At 38.8% G+C, this 22,758-nt stretch overlaps 1 protein-coding gene across 1 annotated transcript in view; it reads right to left on the reverse strand.

Moving 5' to 3' along the window:
* INTS4 (integrator complex subunit 4) overlaps positions 1-22,758 on the reverse strand; it is a 118,782-nt gene that overhangs the window by 46,954 nt on the left and 49,070 nt on the right. Inside the window, exons 7-11 of the mRNA XM_004434036.3 lie at positions 22,192-22,280; positions 21,057-21,177; positions 15,149-15,220; positions 13,193-13,367; positions 6,775-6,980 (exon numbers count right to left, since the gene is read on the reverse strand). Of these exons, the coding sequence (XP_004434093.2) occupies positions 6,775-6,980; positions 13,193-13,367; positions 15,149-15,220; positions 21,057-21,177; positions 22,192-22,280 (663 nt within the window). The remainder of the gene's footprint in view (positions 1-6,774; positions 6,981-13,192; positions 13,368-15,148; positions 15,221-21,056; positions 21,178-22,191; positions 22,281-22,758) is intronic.

Here is a 22,758-nt window from a genome sequence, read left to right on the forward strand (position 1 = left end):
AGAAAAGGAAGGATAAATGCTTGATTCCTTAATTTACCAGTTTCAAAATAATGAGTTGATTATTAATCTTCCAAAGGTGACTAATGTAGTGTTTTGTTTCTTAAGTAGCATTACAAAATCATGAATTTAAACATATTTGCAATTATAATTCTTAATGATGTTTTTTACCTTTGGCCAGTGAGAGGCTATTTAAGTTGTCTCCTGGGTCCTTTTTTTATTTTTTGCTGAGGAAGATTCACCCTGAGCTAATATCTGTGCCAATCTTCCTCTGTTTTGTATGTGGGTTGCTGCCACAGCCTGGCTGCCAACAAGTGATGTAGGTCTGTACCCGGGAACTGAACCTGGGCTACTGAAGAGGAGCAGGCCAAACTTAACCACTAGGCCACCGGGCCGGCCCCTCCTGGGTCTTTTTGATACAATCCTAGAGGTCTTGGATAGCTAAGATTTGCATTCTGTAAGACAAGGTGGTACAAGCTCAACTTGTTACATTTCTTGTGCCAGACCTGGAATCAGCCATTTGTCTTAGGAATTTTGGTTCCTTTTAGTTGGAAATGAGATCTCCAAAGCATTTTTTTGAGGTCAGGTTTACTGACATATAATTTATATTCTGCAAAATTTATCCTTTTTAGTGTAGACTTCTATGAGTTTATCAAATGCATATAGTTATTTAACCACCATCACAATCAAGATATAAAACGTTTCTATCACCCAAACACTTCCCTAGTGTCCCTTTGTAGTCTACTCTTCATCTCCAGCCTCTGGCAACCATTGATGTATTTTCTGCTACAGTTTTGTCTTTTCCAAAATGGCATATAAATGGAATCATAAAGTATGCTGCTTCTTTGAGTCTGGCAACATTCACTTAGGAAAATGCATTTGAGATTCACTCATGTTGTTACATGTATCAGCAGCTCATTCTTTTTTATTATTGCATAGTATTCCACTGTATAGATGTATCACAGTTTATCTACCCATTCACCTGCTGAAGGATTTGGTGTTGTTTCCGGGTTGAGATTATTATAAATAAAGCTGCAATAAACATTTGTATACAGGTTTTTGTGTGAACATGTTTTCAATTCTCTTTAGGAAATACTTCAGAGTGGGACTGTGGGATCATATGGTAAGTGTATGTTTAACTTTATAAGAAATTGTCATGCTGTTTTCCAAAGTGACTCTACTATTTTGCATTCCCATCAGTAGTGTATGAGAGTGCCAGTTGCTCCCCCATCCTCACAGCACTTGAAATTGTCAGGGTTTCTTTTTTTTTTCCCCCAGCCATTCTAATAGGTGTGTTGTAATATCTCACTATGGTTTTAATTTGCATTTCCCTAATGCAACTGAGTGATCTGCTTTTATTACTGACTTTTGAGAATTCTTTATCAGATACATGTTTTGCAAATATTTTTCTCAGTCTGTGGTATGTCTTTTCAAAAACATTTTTTTTTGGCTTAGAAAAAAAGAAATTTATTGTCTCAGTTCTGGAGGCTTGAAGTCCAAAACCAAGTTATTAGCAGGGTTGGTTCCTTCTGAGGGCTGTGAGGGAGAATCTGTTCCATCCTTCTGTCCTTGCTTCTGGAGCCTTGGCATTCCTTGGCTTGTAGATGGCATTCTGTGTCTTCACACTGTGTTTTTTCTATGTGTGTTTCCATATCCAAAGCCACCTACTCCCTTTCTTTGTACAGTTTATATATCAAAGGCATTATATGTGTTTGCTTCAGTCTCATTCTCTCTCTTTATTGTGGTAAAACATATATAACATAAAATTTACCATTTTAAATGTACAGTTCTATGGCACTAAGTACATTCACATTGTTGTGCTGTCTTTACATTTCTTCAAAGTGTCTTTTTGAAGAGCTTTTTAATTTTGGTGAAGTCCAATTTATCTAGTTATTTCTTTTACAGATTAAGTTTTTGGTGTCGTATCTAATCCAAGGTCTAATCCAAGGTCAAAAATATTTTCTCCTAAAAATTTTTATAGTTTTAAGTTTTACTTAATACATGAAAGAAATCAAACTAAAAATTTTAAAGGACATATCTGCATCCATATAGCAAAATCTAAGAATCAGAGGACTCTTCTCCAAAGCTAGGTTGCAGACATGCCTTCTTTATTCTCCAGGGACACTCTTTCATCCTGCAGGTCTCTCATTTCTTCACTTTGTACAGTTAGTGGGGCCAACTTCCTAATAAATAGGGGAGTGACATGGTCAGATGTGTTTAAGAACCTCATTGGGCTTCCCACCACCTCTAGGATAAAGCTCAGGCTCCCCAGAACAGCATACAAGGTCCTTCACAATCAGTTCCCTGCTCACCTCTCCCCTTTCATCTCCCACCCCTTCTCCCTCATAGCCACGGGAACTTCTCAGTGTCCTGTCCATGCTGTGCCATTTCACCCCTCCCAGCCTTTACCTGTGGCCATATGCTATCCCTCTGGCTAGAATGTCATTCCTTATCTTACTTTTGATACTATCTTGTAATTACTGGTTTATACTGCTGCCTTCCCTATAAAACTGTGAGCAACTCAGAGGCAAGAACTACTACTGTTTACTTTGACATCTTCAGGGCCTGGCTCAGCAAAAAAATCAGTAAATGTCTCTTAAGTGACCTTATCAATATTATGAACTACTACCATACGAACGTTTTCTATGGGCCAAGCACCGTGCTAAGCGCTTCCCATGAATTCTCTCACTTAATTCTCATAAGAAACATATGAATATGTGGAATTATCCTCACTTTATAGATGAGAAAACTAAAGACCAGAGAGATTAAATACACAGTTTGTCCAAAGTTACAAAGCCAGTAAGCCACTCTGCTAAAATCCTTTAATAGCTTCCAGTTGCTCTTCCCTTAATATGACTTTCAAGGCTCTGCATGAGCTGGTCACACCCATCCCTCCAGCCTAATCTCACACCACACACTAGCTCTTTGTTACAGCCAGCCCCTCTTTTGATCTCTCAACTGTGCCATGTTTCCACCTACCACAGAGTGTCTACACTTGCTGCTCCACTGCCTGGAATGTCCTTATACCTCACACTCGCAACTCTTTCTGCCAAGTTTGTGCCTAATTCCTTCTTTAGAGCTCAGCTTCAGAAGTCTTTCCTAATTGCTATACCCCTTAAACCCTCCAAGACCAAGTGCCTCTACGATATACTCCCACGGACCTCACTCCTTTCTGTCATGACCTCCTTTCTCAGTTTATTATTACACTTTCATTTGTGTCTGTCTGTCGGTCTCCCTCATACCTAAATTATAAGGTCCACAAGAGCAGGGCTGTGGTTTTGACTCACTATTGTATCCTCTGTAGCACATTGCCTGGCACATAGTAGGTGGTCACTAAATACAAAAAAACAAAGGGAAAAAGGAAGGACCAAAAAGAGGGACTGACAAGTTGATTCAGCTCTGTCTGGCTCTACATGTTATGGACTTAACCATAAGATATAATGCTTTAAATCTCCACCAGCAACAGGAGACAGCTATATTGATGTAATGAAGAAACAACTTCTAAGTAATAAGAAAACAATTTGTGTGTTCCTTAAGAACTTTCCAGGGCCAGCCCCACGGCTTAGCGGTTAAGTGTGCGCAGTCTGCTACTGGCGGCCCGGGTTCGGATCCTGGGCGCGCACCAACGCACTGCTTCTCCAGCCATGCTGAGGCCAGGTCCCACATACAGCAACTAGAAGGATGTGCAACTATGACATACAACTATCTACTGGGGCTTTGGGGGGAAAAAAAAGGAGGAGGATTGGCAATAGACGTTAGCTCAGAGCCAGTCTTCCTCAGCAAAAAGAGGAGAATTGGCATGGATGTTAGCTCAGGGCTGATCTTCCTCACAAAAAAAAAAAAAAAAAGGACTTTCCAGTTACCCAGTTGACCTGTGCAGATTCGTTTCAGGAAATTTTTTTTTTTTTTTTTTTGAGGCAATCAGCCCTGTGCTAACATCTGCTAACCCTCCTCTTGTTTTGCTGAGGAAGACTGGCCCTGGGCTAACATCTGTGCCCATCTTCCTCCACTTTCCATGGGACGCCGCCACAGCATGGCCTGCCAAGCAGTGCGTCGGTGCACGCCCAGGATCCGAATCGGCGAACCCCAGGCCGCTGTAGTGGAGCATGCGCACTTAACCGCTTGTGCCACCAGGCCAGCCCCACGTTTCAGGAAATTTTTACTAAGCATTCACTATGCATAAGTTATAATATTAGACCCTGAAAGGAATACAGTAATGGGTACAACATGGTCACTCTCCTTAAGGAACTCATAATCTCACCTAGGGGATAAGACAAATATAGTAAACCTGCAATAAATGATAAAATGTGAAAACTACAGTTAAGAGACACATGGGCTTGGTACTCAATAAATATGCCTTAAATGAAGGAATGACAGAAAGAGTCAATTTATCAGACATGAATTTTAAGAAAACTTCAAGAATGAGATATGTTGAAAGAGGGGCAAATCATTATGTTACCCCTCTGCATAAAATCCTCCAACAATTTTCCATAATACTTAGAATAAAATCCAAACATCTTACAGTGGCCTCCAACGCACTCCACCTGCCCCAACCCACCTCTCAGACCTCATCTCATACCACACTTCTACTTTCTCACTATGTTCCACCTATACTGGCCTTCTTACTCCTCATTCGTAAACACCCCAAAGCTCGTCTGTGCCTCAGAGCCTTTCTACTAGCTGCCTCTACTTGAACATCTTTGCCCCAGCCTTCACATGGCTGGCTTCTTTCTGTCATTCAAGATTCAACTCAAACATTGTCTCCTCAGACAGGCTTTTACTAACTACTTAATTTACAGTGAAATTCCCTGTTCCTCCATCACTGTTTATCTTCTGCATAAGATTTATCACTATCTGAAATTTTTTTTTTTTTTACTCTAACTCTCTTTAGAATATAAGTTCTGTAAGAGCAGGAAATGTGTCTGTTTTTGACACCACAACATTTCTAGAACATAGTGCATGATGAATTCAGGTAGTAGCTCAACAAACCAAACAAAAAAAGGCAAATTAAAGCTGGAAGGATCAGCTAGCTAAATCTCAAAGCAATGAAGCACGATGACATAGTAAATATAAGGAGCAGTGAGCAGCAAAGTGAATAGTTTAGAGACAATGAATTTATGTAAGTCTAAACTTCTTGGACAGAACTCCAAGTCAAGAAGTTTAGACCTAAACAAATTCTTCGTGAGTTTTATAAAAAAAGTGCTCACAAATAAGTATACCTGTGGCCCTATGAACAATTCTGTACATCACAACATAGCTTGGGACATAGGTTAGCTACTTAGCAAACATTTACTGAGTATCTACTTACGTCCGACACTGCAACGCACTGGGAATAAAAAAATTTAAAAAACCAAGACCCTGCCACTGCCTTGAGAAGCTCACACAGTCTTGTGGAACAAAGAATTAAATAATCAGAACATGTACTGATAAATGCTAGAGTACTATACCCAGGGTATTACAGGAATACAGAGGAGTGCTAATGAGCCCACCGGGAGGTGGGGTTAGTGTTAGGGTAGGCTTGCTAGATATGTTGCCTAATGCAGATCCTGAGAATAAGCACAAGTGGGCTAGGTGAAAAAGGCAGAGGGGAAAAAATTACAGTGAAGAAAAAATGGTGAGGAAAAGCATGATGATTAGGGGAGTGACTACAGCATGAGGTTCAAGATGAGGAATGATGGGAAAGGAAGCTAAAAAGGAGGGGCTAGATTGTAGAGACCACCCATAGAGAACAATACACAGAATGCAAACTTATCCTCTTAGGAAAAAATACATGAAAAATTAAAGATTTATAATTTAGGAAAAGTCTTAACAGAAGTGCTAAGCAACTGAGAGAATTACAGGGAACTTCAAAATCAAGGCACCCGATCTGTTTTCTGAAGTATGAAGCAGAAATCTGTAACAAGCACTAATGACTAAACATCAGATTTCACAATATCTGAAAAAATTTTTAAAAAAAAACAGAGGCCAAATCTCATTTATTAATATTTTTAAAAACTTTAGTACTCACAAACAAAATCCAGACAGTTTAGAAAAATAATTCAAGAACCATATAGAGTTGTACAGCCGAGGAGGCAAATCTGTATTCATATCCTGGCACAGCCACTTATTAGCTGTGTGACCTCAAACAAATCACTTTTTTCTCTGTAAAACTCCAGGGTTGAATGAATTGATCCCTAAGATCTCTTCCTGTTGTAACTATGATTCACTAAAGAATTAAATCAAATCAAAAGCTGAAGAGAATTCTTCATAATTTAGCCCCTGCCTTATCTATAGCCATTTCCCTCCTCTCCTCCATCTCTTCAACTCTATGCTACTATTACAATGAATTCCTTTTAATTCCTTGAATATATCATACTCACTCTTACCCCTGGGTCCTTACACACTGCTCCCTCTGTTTGGTACCCTACCACCCTACATCAGTGCCACTCCTTCCAAGGAAAATGCTTCATTAAGTCCTACTCCTCCTTTAAGTGTCCACTACAATATTCCTTCTTTCTTCCCTATCTCCCCAACCTTTCCTCAGACAATTCAGGTTAGCTACTCTCTGTATTCCCGGGGCACCCTGTCCTTTCCTGATCATAGCAATACCAAGCTTTATTCAGATTTCCTGTTTAATAGTCAGTCTCCTCCGTCTTGGGGGAGTTTTGTGAGGAGAAGGCAAAACTGTGCTGCCTATATACTACTTATCACCAATACCTAGCACAACAGCTGGTTTAAAAAAAAAATGGCATTCAGTGGGTATACTGAAGAAAGGAGTAACAAACTGTGAACACTCACCTCTAACACAGCCAGGACAGTGTCAAGCTGATCCTCTCGGAGGGTGATATTGTTAGAGATTTTTCTCATGGTATGTATGGATTGCAGACGTACTTCCTCAATTTCATCATTAAACATGTCAACCAGGAAATCAAGGCACTTCTCAGCAAAAGAGGGTGAAGATTGGGCCAGCATGCAGAGAGCCTCCACAGCAGCAATGCGGACCTCTAGAGAAAAGGGGACAAATAAAACTGCACATCAAGTTAAGAGCCACGGGAAAAATCCAAGAAAGATGCCTTCTCATTCAAGTTTGTCTTTCACTCCACTCCTCTCACTCTACAAACTCTCTCTGGGAGATCTCCTCCTGCCCACGGATTCAGCTACCACCTTCACGCTGACCTAAGACCAAGGACTTTGGTGTCACAAGGACTAAGGTTTAGATCTTGACTCTGCAGAGAGGTGATCAAGTCACATATCTGTCTCCATTAACTGAATTTCTTGAAAACTAAGTTGTCTTACTTACCTCAGTATTCCAACCACAGTAAAGTACTTTTTAAAAAGGCAGTTTTAAAATAATAATGTTATTAAAATTAAAACAGGCTAGCGGCCGCCCCGGTGGCGTAGTGGTTAAGTTCACGTGCTCTGCTTCGGCGACCCGGGATTCACCAGTTCGGATCCTGGGCACGGACCTGTGCACCGCTTATCAAGCTATGCTGTGGCGGCATCCCACATAGAAGAACTAGAAGGGGGCCGGCCCCGTGGCTTAGTGGTTAAGTGTGCGCGCTCCGCTGCTGGCGGCCCGGGTTCGGAACCCCGGGCGCACACCGACGCACCGCTTCTCCGGCCATGCTGAGGCCGCGTCCCACATACAGCAACTAGAAGGATGTGCAACTATGACATACAACTATCTACTGTGGCTTTGGGGGGAATAAATAAATAAATAAAATCTTTAAAAAAAAAAAAAAAAGAACTAGAAGGATGTACAACTAGCGTATACAACTATGTACTAGGGCTTTGGGAGAAAAAAGGAAAAAAAAAAGAGGAAGATTGGCAACAGATGTTAACTCACGGCCAATCTTCGCCCCCTCAAAAAAAACATTAAAACAGGCTAGATATCATTACTCTCATTTTAGAGATAAGATTCAGCAAAGTGAATTAACCTGCCTCAAAGTGATGAGAGCAGAGAAAAGACTAGCACCCAAGTCTGCTGATTCTAGACTAGCATCATACAGTGGTTAAGGGTACATGCTTTGGAATGATGGAGGTCTCACAGTGAATTGTGAAGAGTAATCCCTCCACTATCTTGGAGGGTGACCTCGAATAAGTAACTTAACTTTCTAGCACCTCAATTTTCTCATCTGTTAAATGGAGATAATACCCATTTCCTTACAGAGTTGTTAGGACTACTAAATCACATAATATAGGTAACGCACATAGCACACTGCCTGGCGTATGTTACAAGCACAGTAAATATTAGCTATGGCATGGGTATGAGTCTTGTAAGCACCTTGAAAACAGAAGCATGTCTTCTACCTCTCTGCACCTTCAGAATAGGTAACAGTAAAGCCACTGAGTCCAGGAAACCCTCCATTCATTCACTAACAATGTTTCCTGAACGTGTACTACAGGCCAGGCCACGTGCCAAGTGCTGAGATACAGAGATGAGAGACAGTACAGAGATGAGAGAAGAGTAAGCTATAGACAACGCTCACAAGACTTCCATACACATTTGTTTGTTCCAGTGGTTCCCATGTGGTTCTCCAACAAAATGTAGAGTTTCAAAAAAGAAAAGAAAAACACTCAAATCGTGGTTAAAACTCACAAATAGGGCTGGCCCCGTGGCTTAGTGGTTAAGTGCACGTGCTCCGCTACTGGCGGCCCGGGTTCGGATCCCAGGCACGCACCGACGCACCGCTTCTCCGGCCATGCTGAGGCCGCGTCCCACATACAGGAACTAGAGGGATGTGCAACTATGACATATAACTATCTAGTGGGGCTTTGGGGAAAAAAAAAGGAGGAGGATTGGCAATAGACGTTAGCTCAGAGCTGGTCTTCCTCAGCAAAAAGTGGAGGATTGGCATGGATGTTAGCTCAGGGCTGATACTTCTCACACACACACACACACACACAAAAACTGACAAATATAATCTGTTTTTTGTATGAGAAAGGTTTTATAGACATTTTAAAAGCAGAGTTACTGGTTTGAAACTCTGTAACCCTGGTTTTTATACTACATTCAAGGGAGATGACTCAGATTTTTCTTGGTAGTTACAAATTCCTCCTTTTCATCCGAGGGGAAGGATTTGCTCCACTTCACAAAACGTAATTTAAACATGAAATTGCTAATAATTACAAAGCAAGCGAGAGATGGACCTAAATGTGTTAACTGCTGGCTCCTCTTTCTAGGGCTTTATCCATTACACCACACTGACTCGTGTAATTCTTGCAAGTCTATCAAGGGAATCACAGAGAAACTTCTGATCAGCATGAGATAAATCAGTATGACCTGAGCTGATGCAATTCTGAGCAAAAGAAAAGAAACTTGGTATTTTACTTTGCATGTACAGCCTGGCTACAGGCAGGTAAATTAACAATTTCTACTGGACTTTTTGGAATGTTGAAATTATTTTACAGTCTCCTTAAGGGTCCAGGGCAGAGAAAAAGAATTCACTATGCAAGGGAAAAAAAAAGACTGATCCTCCGGTGTCTTAACATGTGTAATCAGATCCTAACTTTGCTACTTACTAGCTTTGTGCTTAGTACTAAAGATACAAAAATGAACAAGAACAAGACTGTCTCCCAGCACCTACAGACAAGAATAGTTAATTAGGTTACAGAATGATGAGTGGTACAATGGAAAAGCACAAGGAGTATAAGAAAATGCAGAAGAGGTACACAGCCCACTCTCAACAGGATCAGAGGCAGCTTTCTGAAACAACTGACCCCTAAAATAATACCTGAGCGAGCTGCTAGTCAAAGAAAGAAGAAAAAGGCCCTTCTAGGCAGAAGAACCAAATGTACAGAGGTCCAGCTGGAAGGGATAACATGAAACAACTAGAAGACTAAAAGTATGCGTGATATTACACTCAAGTTCACGGCCAATGAAATAAGGCTCCATTTCAGTCCCAGCAATATGTCCCTAAGACCCTAACTTACCCAGAATTTTATAAATATGATAAAATTAGAAAGCTGCCATACCTGATGCCAGTTATGAGCTACTCACTTTCCAAAGTTAAGTTCCTTTAATTAAACCTTAGTGAGAAACTGAAAACTGTAGAACCACATAAAATTTAATTGTGATGAAATTCAAATGTAGAAACTAAACAAAGCAAAAATGCTAGCAGAAAAAAAATAAAATAGATTCCAGTTACTTGTATTAGGATAAAATGTGTTTTAATAACTGGACTTCCTTATTATCTAATACTATTTAAATTATAATTCATGTATCAAGTTTACAGAGAACAAAAAAGCAGAGGTAGCTTTCACTAATTTCTATTTATACAGAACATCTTACAGCAAATTGGAAAGAGTGACCCAATTCTTATATCGACTAACGGAAAATTATCTTTCAAAAGTAATTTTCGGGCCGGCCCCATGGCTTAGCGGTTGAGTGCGCACGCTCCGCTGCTGGCAGCCCGGGTTCGGATGCCAGGCGCGCACCGATGTGCCGCTTGTCCAGCCATGCTGAGGCCGCGTCCCACATACAGCAACTAGAAGGATGTACAACTATGACGTACAACTATCTACTGGGACCTTGGGGAGAAAAAGGGAAAAAAAGGAGGAGGATTGGCAACAGATGTTAGCTCAGGGCTGGTCTTCCTCAGCAAAAAGAGGAGGATTGGCATGGATGTTAGCTCAGGGCTGATCTTCCTCACAAAAAGAAAAAAAAAGTAATTTTCTTGCCCTCCTACGAAGAAGTCCTACTGTGAGGTAATTTTTTACAGGCATTTTAAAGACCTGAATTCTAATACTTTGACACAAATTTACTGTAAAATTTGGACAACTAACACTATCTCCTCAGGTCTGTTACCCACACTGAAAATGAGGAGGCTGGAGTCAATTATCTCAAAGTACTGACATTCTGTGATCTACGTGAGATAAATAGCATCATATTATGGAAATCACAAGAGCTTTGCAGGACTTCTATTACTGGCTAAGACAGAGTAACAAGGGCCAGATTTATCTTTCTACTGAAACAACTAAAAACAGAGACAAAATATACAAAACACCAGTATTCAACACACTGGACACCAGGCGATAAATGGTAGTAATCCCTGAGAGATGGGAAACAAATGAGGTGAACCCTGTGATTATGCCAGTTTACTGCATGGAGAAAATTTCCAGGTTGCAGGTCTTCCTGAGCTGAGAAGATAGAGCTGGGAGTCTGGAAAGGCCAATGTGCCTAGCGTCCATAGGGCAGAGCACCAGAAAGGAGAGAACTACAGAGAGACAGAGAGAGCTTGGGAGATCTGCAGAGGAGCCCCCTCAAGTCTTCACCTGAGTTCCGATCTGTGAGGAAACTATCCAAGGTCAGAGAAAGAACCACTGAACAGGATTAGAAGGAAGAATCTCCAAAGCTTACACATAGTCTACAATTGTTTTTTCAGAAGAGTTTGTTTCAGTAGTGGAGAAAAATAAACCCTAAAGTAAATGTTACTCGGGTCCTGCCTACCAAAGCTTAAAAATAAGACCTGAACTAACTGCATCCCAGAACAAAGCTCAAGAATATTTATAGGAATATAAAAACGTTCAGCAGCCAATAAAGTACAATTCACAATGTCTGGCATCCAATCAAAAATTACCAGGTATGCACAGAAGCAGAAAAATATAAGCCACAATGAGGATTGATTAATCCATAATCATTATGGATTGATTAATCCATAATCAATCACAACCAACCCAGAAATCACACAAATAATAGACCTAGTAGACAACGTCACGAGGACAGTTACTGTAAAAGCATTCTCTGTTGACAAAGCAAAAAGACTAAGTGTGTTAAGTAGAGACATGGAAGATACTAAACCCAAAGACCCAAATTCTAATCAAACTTCTAGGGATGAAAACCACAATGTCTGAAATGAAAAATACACTAGATGGGATTAATAGCAGATTAGACATAGCAGAAGAAAAGATTAGTAAACTCCAAGACAAAGGAGTAGGTACTATCCAAAGTGAAAAAACACCAGGGGAAAAAAAACAATAGAGCACCAGTGAGCTGCAGGACAACCTCAGTAGCCTAATACAAGCATACCTCATTTAATTGTGATTTGCAGATATTGCCTTTTTTACAAGACCCTCCACCAGCAAAAAGATTATGACTCGCTGAAGACTCAGATGATGGTTAGCAATTTTTAGCAATAAAGTATTTTTAAATTATGATATGCACAGTGTTTTTTTAGACGCAATGCTATTGCACACTTAATAAACAACAGTATAGTGTAAACATAACTTTTATATGCACGATGAAACCAAAACCTTCGTATGACTCGCTTTATTGCAATATTTGCTTTATTGCAGTGGTCTGAAACCGAACACGCAATATCTCTGAGGTGCACCTGTATATATGTAATTGGAATCCCCAAAGGAGCATGGGGCCAGAAAAATATTTAAATAATGACCGAAGATTTTCCAAATGTGATGAAAACTATAAACCCACAGATCCAAGAAGCTCCACAGATTCCAAGCATAAGAAACATGAATAAAACTACACCAAGACACATCATAATTAAACTGCTTAAAATCAGTGATAAAGAGAAAAATCCTAAAAACAGCTAGAGAAAAAAAAGATACATCATCTACAGAAGAACAAAGATAAAAAGTGACAGCAGACTTCTCAACAGAAACTATGCAAACCAGAAAACTGTGGAACAACAGCTTTAAAAGACTGAAAAGAAAATCCTATTCATCTAGAATTCTATTCCCAGTGAAAATATCTTTCAAAAATGAGGTGAAATAAAGTCTTTATTTGTCATACAAAGGCTTTGAAGTCAGACATACCTGGTTTTAAATCTTGCTTCTGTCTCTTACTAGCTGGGTGACTAATAACAAGTTATTATTGTTAACAGTATGAATATAAATTTTTACTACCAATTATTAAGTGCTTACTATAAATGGATCATGTATTGTGCCAACTGTTTTATGTATATATCATCTCACTTAATTCTCACAATTCAGAAACACTTACCATTAACCTTGTTTTACAGAAATGCTGGCATTTAAACCTAGATTGACTGAACACAAAGTCCACGCTCTTAAGCACTGTATCACACCACCAGGGCCTAAGCCTCCTGTGTTTGTAAAATTAAAATAATAGTAGATACTTCATAGACTGACCGTGAAGATTAAACAAGACAATGCATGTATATCACCCAGTGCAATGCCTGACACACAGCACTCACTCAGTAAATGGACACTGGTATTATTATGCAGTCATACTTACCATACATCTCATCTTCCAATCCATGAACAAAGGCTCCACAAGCTCCTGACTCGATCAAGTTCACAGCCCCTGTATCTACTTCTTCCTTGGGAGCATCATCTCCCCACTTCCTGCCGCTGGAAAATTCCCCTGAACTGTAAAGTTCCTTGGCACGCTCATGGGCAGTGCGTTTCCGCTGTAGATGACGACAACAATTACCATTTACAGGAGATTCATGAGGAAACAGTAACATGCAACCCGAGAAGATGAGAAGGTAGGAAATAAGACTGCTCTCTGACAGTTACATTTTTAAAAAAAATACTCAACAGATGAGAGATTAAAGTAAGATCAAAGGCTCTCAGGTCTATCATAGCTGATAGTAACCTTATTAAAGATAGTAACCTCATTAAAGACAGCGAAAGACTGTGTTGATCAGACAGGTGGTTATGTTTGCAATGGCAGCACAAGAAAGGGAGAACCAGAGAGGTAAATAATGGCAGTGTCCCTGAAAGCACCATCCTAAGCAGACAATACACTGGCCCCAGAAAAGAAGTGTTTTCAGTTCCAGTAGAAGTTAAGTCTCTATTTGGCAACATTGTGTTCTATTTTAGCAACACCGTGCTCACCAAGCAACCTTCTAGTCAATTTACCTTCTGCACAGATTGTCTAAGGGGGTTAATATATTGGTTGGCTAAAGTAAACATCCAGTCTACTTGACAGTTACAGTTCTCATCATGAATGAATGAACTGCCATTCTACTTTATACATCAGCCTCTTATGAATGTTCTTGGTGTGAGTCCATATCCTCGTGGCTGATCATCTCAAAGCCACTAATGAAATATAGCATCTGAGCCTACAGGATGCGGGTCAGACCCAGCAGTAAAGTTTGTACCCTGTGATGTTTCTTAGAAACCCTTGCATTACCCATCCCTCACCATTCACCATGAGCATGTCCATCTTTACACTTCTACCCAAGTATACACAAAGAACACTTAATCACCAACCTCAAATGAAAGCTATGTCCTTCAGGGAACCCATGTGGCAATGTTTAAAGAAGCATAGATATCAATTCCTCAACCATGCCTAAGAATTTATCTTATGGAATAACTCAAAGAAAAAAAAAATCTAATATGCATGAAGATGATACTCTTTATGTGATTTATAATGGCAGAAAAATTAGAAGAATCTAAATGTATAAAAAAAGCTAAAAAATGATGGCACAACTATTTAACAGAATATTATGCTACCAGTAAAAATGAAGTTAGCAACATTAAATAAAGGCATATGATGTAGCAATAAATATGAAAAGCAGCAATTATACAATGATTCAATGTTTAAAACATGCATAAGAAAAAGAGCTGGGGAGAAATATACCAGAATGATCAAAGTCACTGTGGCAGAGTAGTCGGAATATGGGTCAATTGTTTCCCTTTTCCTTGTATTTATCCAAGATTCTGTAACTCGTCATTTTTAAATTATAAAAGTGATAAGAAAGTTATTGTCAATGAATGTTCATATCATACTCTCAGACTCTTATTTGGTCCTGACAACTCTGTAAGAGAGCTATCATAGTGAAAGCTTAAGGGATTCCATAACAGGCATTTTGTTACTGTTCAGAGAAAGGATTTACTCACTCTTCCATGGGAACTACCGTTGAAAACGAATCCTAAGATGTCATACATCTCACAGAATAAGACCAGACCTTTGTAACTTCTAACAAATATAGAAAGTTAATCTTGTCTCTTCTTGTAAAACACAACCTGTACAAAGTATTTCATTATAATAATTTAAAATTTAATGAAGGGTAACTTGTAATTTGGTTCAAGTTACTAAGACTTTAAATTAAAATGTAACCTAGTCACCTTACGTTAACTTAACAAATGCATGGGCAGCAAAATTAAATCAACACAACTTGGCTTACAGCTACACTGATGTTGGTTACAGAAACCCAGTTTAAACAACAAAGAATTCAGTTACCCTCAGATCTGACATCAGCTTCTTGTCAAGCGTCTGCTCCAAGAAATGAGAACTGACTTGCTCCATAGAGCCCTGTAAAAAGAAAACAATCCAGAGTAAATTAAACAACTTTTAAGACCTGGACATTATCTTAAAATTCAGAGTTTGCAGCCAACTTATACACATAAAGATAACATTATTCTTGAGAGTAAACATGCCTATAGGTTCTGAATCATCAGGAAAATAATAAAAACATTAGCAACAGCAGCTAGCACCTAAATAGGGCTTACTATGTGTCATACACTGTTCTAAGTGCTTTATACATACATGAAACTCATCCAATCCTCACTACAACCCTACGAAGTAAATACTATTATTAGTCCCATTTTATATGTTGAGAAAAGAAGGCACAAAATAATTAAGTAACTCATTCAAGGTCACAAAGAATGTAAATTACAGAGTTGTGCTACAAACTCAGGTTCCAGAATCCTTTGCCTTAACCACTACTGCTGTCTCTCCATTCTTTTTCATTTCATTCTTTCCATTCACTTGTTCATTCATTCACTCATTCAATGAAACAAATATTTATTTACCAACCATTCCATTATATGCCTACAGTTACCAGGAACAAAAATACAAAAATAAAAAGACATCAGTTCTACACTCAATGATCTCACAGACTAGTGAGGAAAACTGATAAATAAAGAGACAATTGCATTATGGTATGAAATGTTATAATACACATTTATAAAGGCTGCTACGGGAACTCAGAGAAAAAGCACTATGGGGTGAAGGCAGGGAGAGGTATATCTGGGGAACTGGAAATCACAAGGGCAAACGCATGAAGAGAGAATGCAATATGGGAAACATCAAGTGGTTCTACGAGTGGAATATAGGATGGGGGTGCCAAGAATGAGGCAAAATAGATAGGCAGGGATCAGATCATAAAGGGCCTTGTTTCTCACAGTAAGGAGTTTGCCTTATGAATAATAACTAGATAATCTCTATTAAATATTTAATGAGCTCACCAATGTACAAAATATTTTACTTATATTTTAAAAATTTATTCCTCCCAATAATCCCATGAAGAATGTACATTATCCTCATTTTTTTGATAAAAAATTGAGGCTAAGAGATTCAGTAACTTGCTCATTTCAAATAAGGGAGAAACAAAGTCAGGCTTACACCTCATAAACATCATCTTGGCAGCAATGTGGCTAGTAGACCAGAAGGAATCAAAATGAAGCAGAGAGACCAGTTAGGAGGCTATCAGAGCAGGTCCTAGACATTCTTAAGGAATATACTGGAGACTTCCTCTAATTCCCAAGTTAGTAAATATGGAAATGCTTACATAGGCTCTGACTTTTTCTCCAGTCACACTTTACATAAAAAGTTACATGTTCTTTGGGAATATCCTTACCCAAGTTAACACCTTTCCTACAACTCTAGGAGAGCAATTTGTTGTACTGTTTTGACTTAAGTAGTTTCAAAACCACTTTTTCTTATATCTACATGGTACAGTTTGTTACATATATCTGCGCTAATACCAAATCTAACATTCATTTTTCAATACAAAACATCAATTTTATGAACAAGAACTGTAAATTTTTAAGATCTCCTCATTTTCTCTTTAGTTTTACCACCAATATTAACAGTTGGCTTTCTAAGGGGCACTTTTTTTTCTACAAAGATGAAAGTTTTAATAACTTCACAGTAAATTACAGTAATCTATGGTCTCAATGCCTTCCTCCAATGCCTTCAGCTGAGCTCTCTCCCAACACAGTAGCAAATAGGGGCTACTATTCAAATTCCATACTCAAAAAAATTATGTATCATTATTTGTAACAAATTTCCAGGGTTATCTAACAAGAGCTGAAACTTTCCATTTTAAATCCACAAATACCAAGGGCCCTACAGCATAGTAATCCACTTGAAAAATGATGAGACCTGAACTAGTACAGGCCCAGTGGAAATAGAAAAGGGATAGATTTCAGGGATGTCAAGAAGGTAGAATTGATAAGAATTGATGATTCAGTGGATATGGGTCATGGAGAAACAATTCCCAGATGCCTCTGAGTTCATAACTGGGTAGATAACGGCATCATTAATGAAAGCACGGGAGGAGCAGATTTGGTCCAAAAAGATAATGAGTTCATCATAAAGTGCATCTCATCAATCAGAAAAACATCTACATTCTTGTCTACTTTAACCAAGACAAATATATCCAGGAAAGATCTCTCCAACTGTACTACTAGTACTACTTAAACACCTATTTTATAATACTAAGAAAATCATGATATTTAACAAACAAGTGTGTCAAACCTGCTTTCAGAGCAAAAACTGCTCAATTAGAATAATAACATAAATCTGTGCATTCTTTTTTTATTCCAATTTTAAGGCTCCTAGCATCCAACCAATTAGGTGATAAAAAGAGCAGCAGACCAAAAAAACAAAGATGGATTACTATGTGAGATGTAAAACTGCCACTGACTAGGACATCTGCATTTGCCCCGGGAAAGACTAGCCCTGGGCAGAAAAGCTACAGACATAAAAACCTACAATCTAATTGTCTGAAAATGTTATAATTTTTAAGGTAAAAGACTTCTGGAGGCTTATAAATATGGTTTAACTCTTATTGAATAAGAGAAATTAAACTTAAAAAGAAATCATTGAACTAAAGACCCTATTCTAGACAGAATGTCAATTACTATGATTAATTTCAAAGTAGTGCCTGTATTCTAAATAGTCCCATGGAGCTGTGTACTTGAAAATCAAATTTCTTTGCCTCATTAGGGCAGTTACAGACAACCAAAACCAACCTTTTACATGGTTTTGAATTTTCTGATACAGTCCACATCTGAAATTTTTTATCCTGCTATAAGCCAAGGAGAATGAGGACTATTCATTTTTTGTGCAAGATGGACTTAAGTCTAAAGCCTTATCATTTCATTTAAGTTCTTGAAGAACCTGGCTTCTGCTTTCCTCTTGAGCTTTATCTTGTTCACACATCCCCTACTTTGAACATCATTTCCCCACATCAAGAACTACTAAACTTCTTGTAGTTTATATGATAACAGTATGCATGATGCTGTATTCTTTGTATATCTCTGCTCATATTTTCTCCTTCCCTACTTCTTAACCTGGCTAACTCAGATTCATCGTTCAAAACTCAAGCTCAGAAATCACCTCCTCTAAGAAGCCTTCTGTGGTTGTGTTAGGTGCTCTTTCCTAGGAGTACCAGGCATTATAATTGACTGATTGCCTATGTCAACCTACCAGACTATCAACTGTTTTGAAGACACAGACTATGCTCGGTGTTTGTTGACTTGATAAACGTGTGGTCTAAAGACCATATGCAGTTTGTGGCCGGCCTGGTGGCGCAAGCGGTTAAGTGCGCGCACTCCACTGCCGCGGCCCAGGGTTCACTGGTTCGGATCCCGGGCGTGCACTGACACACCGCTTGTCAAGCCATGCTGTGGCGGCATCCCATATAAAGTGGAGGAAGATGGGCACGAATGTTAGCCCAGGGCCAGTCTTCCTCAGCAAAAAAAGGAGGATTGGCATTGGATGTTAGCTCAGGGCTGGTCTTCCTCACACAAAAAAACAAAAAACAAAACCATATGCGGTTCACCTGGTCACAGGTTTGTCCACTCAAGAGTTGGAGTGGGGGAGTTTACCTCTTACTTTGCACAGAGGGACTAGTAAACCAGCAGGGCCTTAACTGCACAATCACAGCTCCCAATGTATAACTGGACTCTCACTAGGAAGGGATTCGACATGGGCTTAGATCACGAAGTGTAAATGAAGGGTCATTTACTATCTACGTGGCTTTAGACATTGCTAAGCCTTAGTTTTATTATTTATACAATGAATAATATAATATCTACCTCACGGAGTTTAAAAGGATTAAAAACTATTTGCAAAAAGGGAGCACGTTTATGAGTGCATGTATGTACATATATGCATATATGCCTGTGTATAAGGAAGTGGGTGTATGTGTGTGTATATGTATATATGGCACTAAAATTGCCTAGCTTACTAAGCTAAGAACTCTATAAATAGTAACAATTATTATCAGCAAGTTTAGATTATTAATTACTTTTGAAGTACAAACATAATTATTTATATAATTTGGAGCTGTTTGGATTTGAAATCACTGAAATTATAACACAAAGCACCTGACACATTAGAGTCATCTAAGTGGAAACTTTTAATTCACCACTGTAATTCATTATTCATACAGCTTTACATAAATGAATTTCAGATTCTATGGGGCATAAAACTGAAAAATTTGAATGACCCTGCTTTAAGGATTACTTTCCTAAATTGCCTACTCAGATGAAGACATATCACTGAATTATTCCTCTAAAACACCCCCCCCCACACACACACATGCAGCACACTGTAGATGCTCAGTAAATGTTGAATGAAAGAATCTGATGAATGATTGGATTGTTCTGAATTTTAAAATATTTACAGGGCCGGCCCAGTGGCTTAGTGGTTAAGTGCGTACGTTCCGCTACTGGCAGCCTGGGTTCAGATCCCGGGCGCGCACTGACGCACTGCTTCTCCAACCATGCTGAGGCCACATCCCACATATAGCAACTAGAAGGATGTGCAACTATGACATACAACTATCTACTGGGGCTTTGGGGAAGAAAGAAAGGAGGAGGATTGGCAATAGACGTTAGCTCAGAGCAGTTCTTCCTCAGCAAAAAGAGGAGGATTAGCACGGATGTTAGCTCAGGGCTGATCTCCCTCACAAAAAAAAATAATAATAAAAAAAATAATAAAATAAAATAAAATATTTACAAATCAAAACAAAGCTTTAAAATGTGAATTCAAAAATAAAATCAATAACTGGCTTAACTCTATATTTTATTATGGACAAGCAATATAATCTATAAGCAGTAAATACTGAAATCATCCAGATTCCTTATTATTCCATGAAAACGCTTCACACAGGTTTTTGCAGTTATCCCACAAATACTGTAATAGGACTAGGGCTATCACTGGATCTGTGTCCATTACAGTCAGGTCCCAAAGTATGTAGCCAACAATCTTACCAAGACTGGCAGAGTTGGAGGCCCTAAAAAGGGAAGTGCCCAAAAAACAATCTCAGATTTTCTTGCTGTGACATTTATACAAATTTTTATAGAAACTAATATATATTTATATACTATAACTACCCCCACCATCCAACATAGTATAGTATTTCACAACTTATAAACATTTTCATAGACAGTATCTCTTTTGAGCATCACAACAACCCTGTGAGGTAAATATGAGAGATATTACCCACTTAATAGATGAGGAAACTGAGACTAAAATCAAGTGAGATGTCCAAGATAACACAGCTATAAAATAAGGCTGAGTATTAGGCTAACACTCCTTCTTCTATAAGACAGTTCTATCTCTGAAAAGTTAAAATTTGTTTACAAATGAACTGAGTCCCTAAAGGCAAAACAGTAGGAAAGTACAAGGCTAAAAGTCAGGAGCTTGTATCTGAATCCATTCTACAACTTTCTATTTGTATAAGTTGGATACTTAACTTCTCAGAGCCTCAGTTTTCTTTCCTGGAAAATGGGAATAACAGCATCTATCTTGATGGGTTACTGTAAAGAGTAAATAGATACTGTAAAGAGATAATGTAAATGGCCTCACAGCAAAGTATCTAGGCCATAACAAGTGCTTAGTAAATGGTAGCAACTAGGCCTTGGCTGTCTCATACGCTAACAAGTTTAAACAGGATTATCTTTAAAATTCTTTCTAATTCTAAGACTATTTCTCCATTGGAAAGCAAGCCATTTCTTTTTATTTTAAGAAATACTAGGGTTTCTAAAAATGAGTTCAACCTAGCCCTATCAAGAGTTTCCCAGAATGTTTGTACAAGCATAACAGGCAATGTGTTCATTAAAGTATAGCTTACCAATAGCTTTGCAGCTTGAACTCGAACTACCCAGGAGCCATCACTGACCATGTGACAAATTTTTCCAAATGCATCGTCAACTAAGCGAATTTCTTCATTAGAAGAAGGGATTGGGACAATGCTAAATTAAAAGAAAAGAAACCACAAATGACAAAACATGGGCCTAATGCTGCCAATTCAATAAACTGAGAATGACCAAGGAAAACTGGCACAAATTAAAATGATAATAAAATAATACAAATCCTAGAATGACAAAAAACACTTCATAGTAAAAAAATCACTCTGGGAGTATAAACCAATCCTTTTAGTTGGACTGCAAATTTTCAGTGTCTTGAATAAAAGTGTTTAACCTATCAAACGTTCAAAGATTTATGAAGATACCAAAAACTTGCTGCCACAGAGTATTTTGTATCTTTAAGTTTATTCTCTCCTATAATTGCATTGCTGTCAATATAGTGAATCTCTAAATAAATCAATATAAAACTTGCAAATCTGGTCCTAAAAGAAGAGGCAATTTCCAATTAGTGGGGTTTTTTTTTTTGGTGTCTATAGGTTTATTAACTCATTCTGGTTTTCCAATTTCAGCAGGCAGTTTAATGAAGAGGAAAAAACCACTTTTTCCTACAGAAGGAGCTCTTCTACAAAATAGAGTAATATTTGTCTTTCCACCTTAAAGAATCACTGTGAGAATAAATGATTCAACTACTACGAAAATATTTTTAGCCAGGAAAACATCCCATAAGTGACCATTATTCTCCGATTCACCTGGCATCTTTATCTGGCATTTGTGTTTACTAAAATGGGCCCCAAACAATTTTAAAGATTAAAAAATGTGGGGGCGGGGGGAGGTGCTGGAAAGCACTTGAGAAAGACAGTCCAATCTCTTCATTTACAGATGAGAAGGTCAGGACTCGGAGAGATGAAGTATCTTTCCCCAGGTACACAGAAAATTCATGGCAGAGCTGAAAAACAAGGACCAGGCCTCCTAATTTTCAGGGTCTGGGCTTTTCCCCTATTCCACACTGCCCTCCAAAAATCTAACCAACATTGCTTTTCCAGAGGTGGGCTTTTCCCATGGTGGGAGGAGAGAAAAATGGCTTAGCAATGAAGAAAAGTGGCTTACACCCACACTGACCTTTCAGGATAGAGCTGACTGACAACCCAGATAAGCTGGACTGCAGCACTGCGCACTTGTTCATAGTCATCAGAGAGCAATTTACAGGCCTGCAAACAAGAATTCCAGAAGTCTGTTAGTTCTGTGCCTCCCAGGTGATGTTCAAACTATTTTCAAAATGAAGATAGGGTGGCTGGATAAGGATGCCAATCAAAATACCTGTGGGTGGTTTTAACCTCTTGAGCCTTTGCCCAACAAAGAATTCTTGGCCTCTGTCACCTGCTCTGGCTACATTCTGACTGTGCACCCTCCCACCCCACGTCTGAAAGAAGAACCACAGATTGACAGACAGAACAAAAGCCACCTAGAATAGCATCCATCCTAACAAAGCCTGCTGGGAGCCCACAGTGCTGCTCTCACAGCCTCAAACACCAAAGATGAGTTTTTTCCCCATCTGTCAAATCAAAGCACAAATTTTTGACTGACAATCCATCTGAAAACTCAAGCACTCTAAATAAATGTATAATTTTAATGCTAAGCTGCCAAAAGAGGCCAGATTTTTCTGTCTTACTTTGGTTTGAAATGGAA

This window comes from Ceratotherium simum, chromosome 7, assembly GCF_057802395.1.
Source record: "Ceratotherium simum simum isolate JZ-2026a chromosome 7, ASM5780239v1, whole genome shotgun sequence".
Classification (NCBI taxonomy): Eukaryota; Metazoa; Chordata; class Mammalia; order Perissodactyla; family Rhinocerotidae; genus Ceratotherium; species Ceratotherium simum.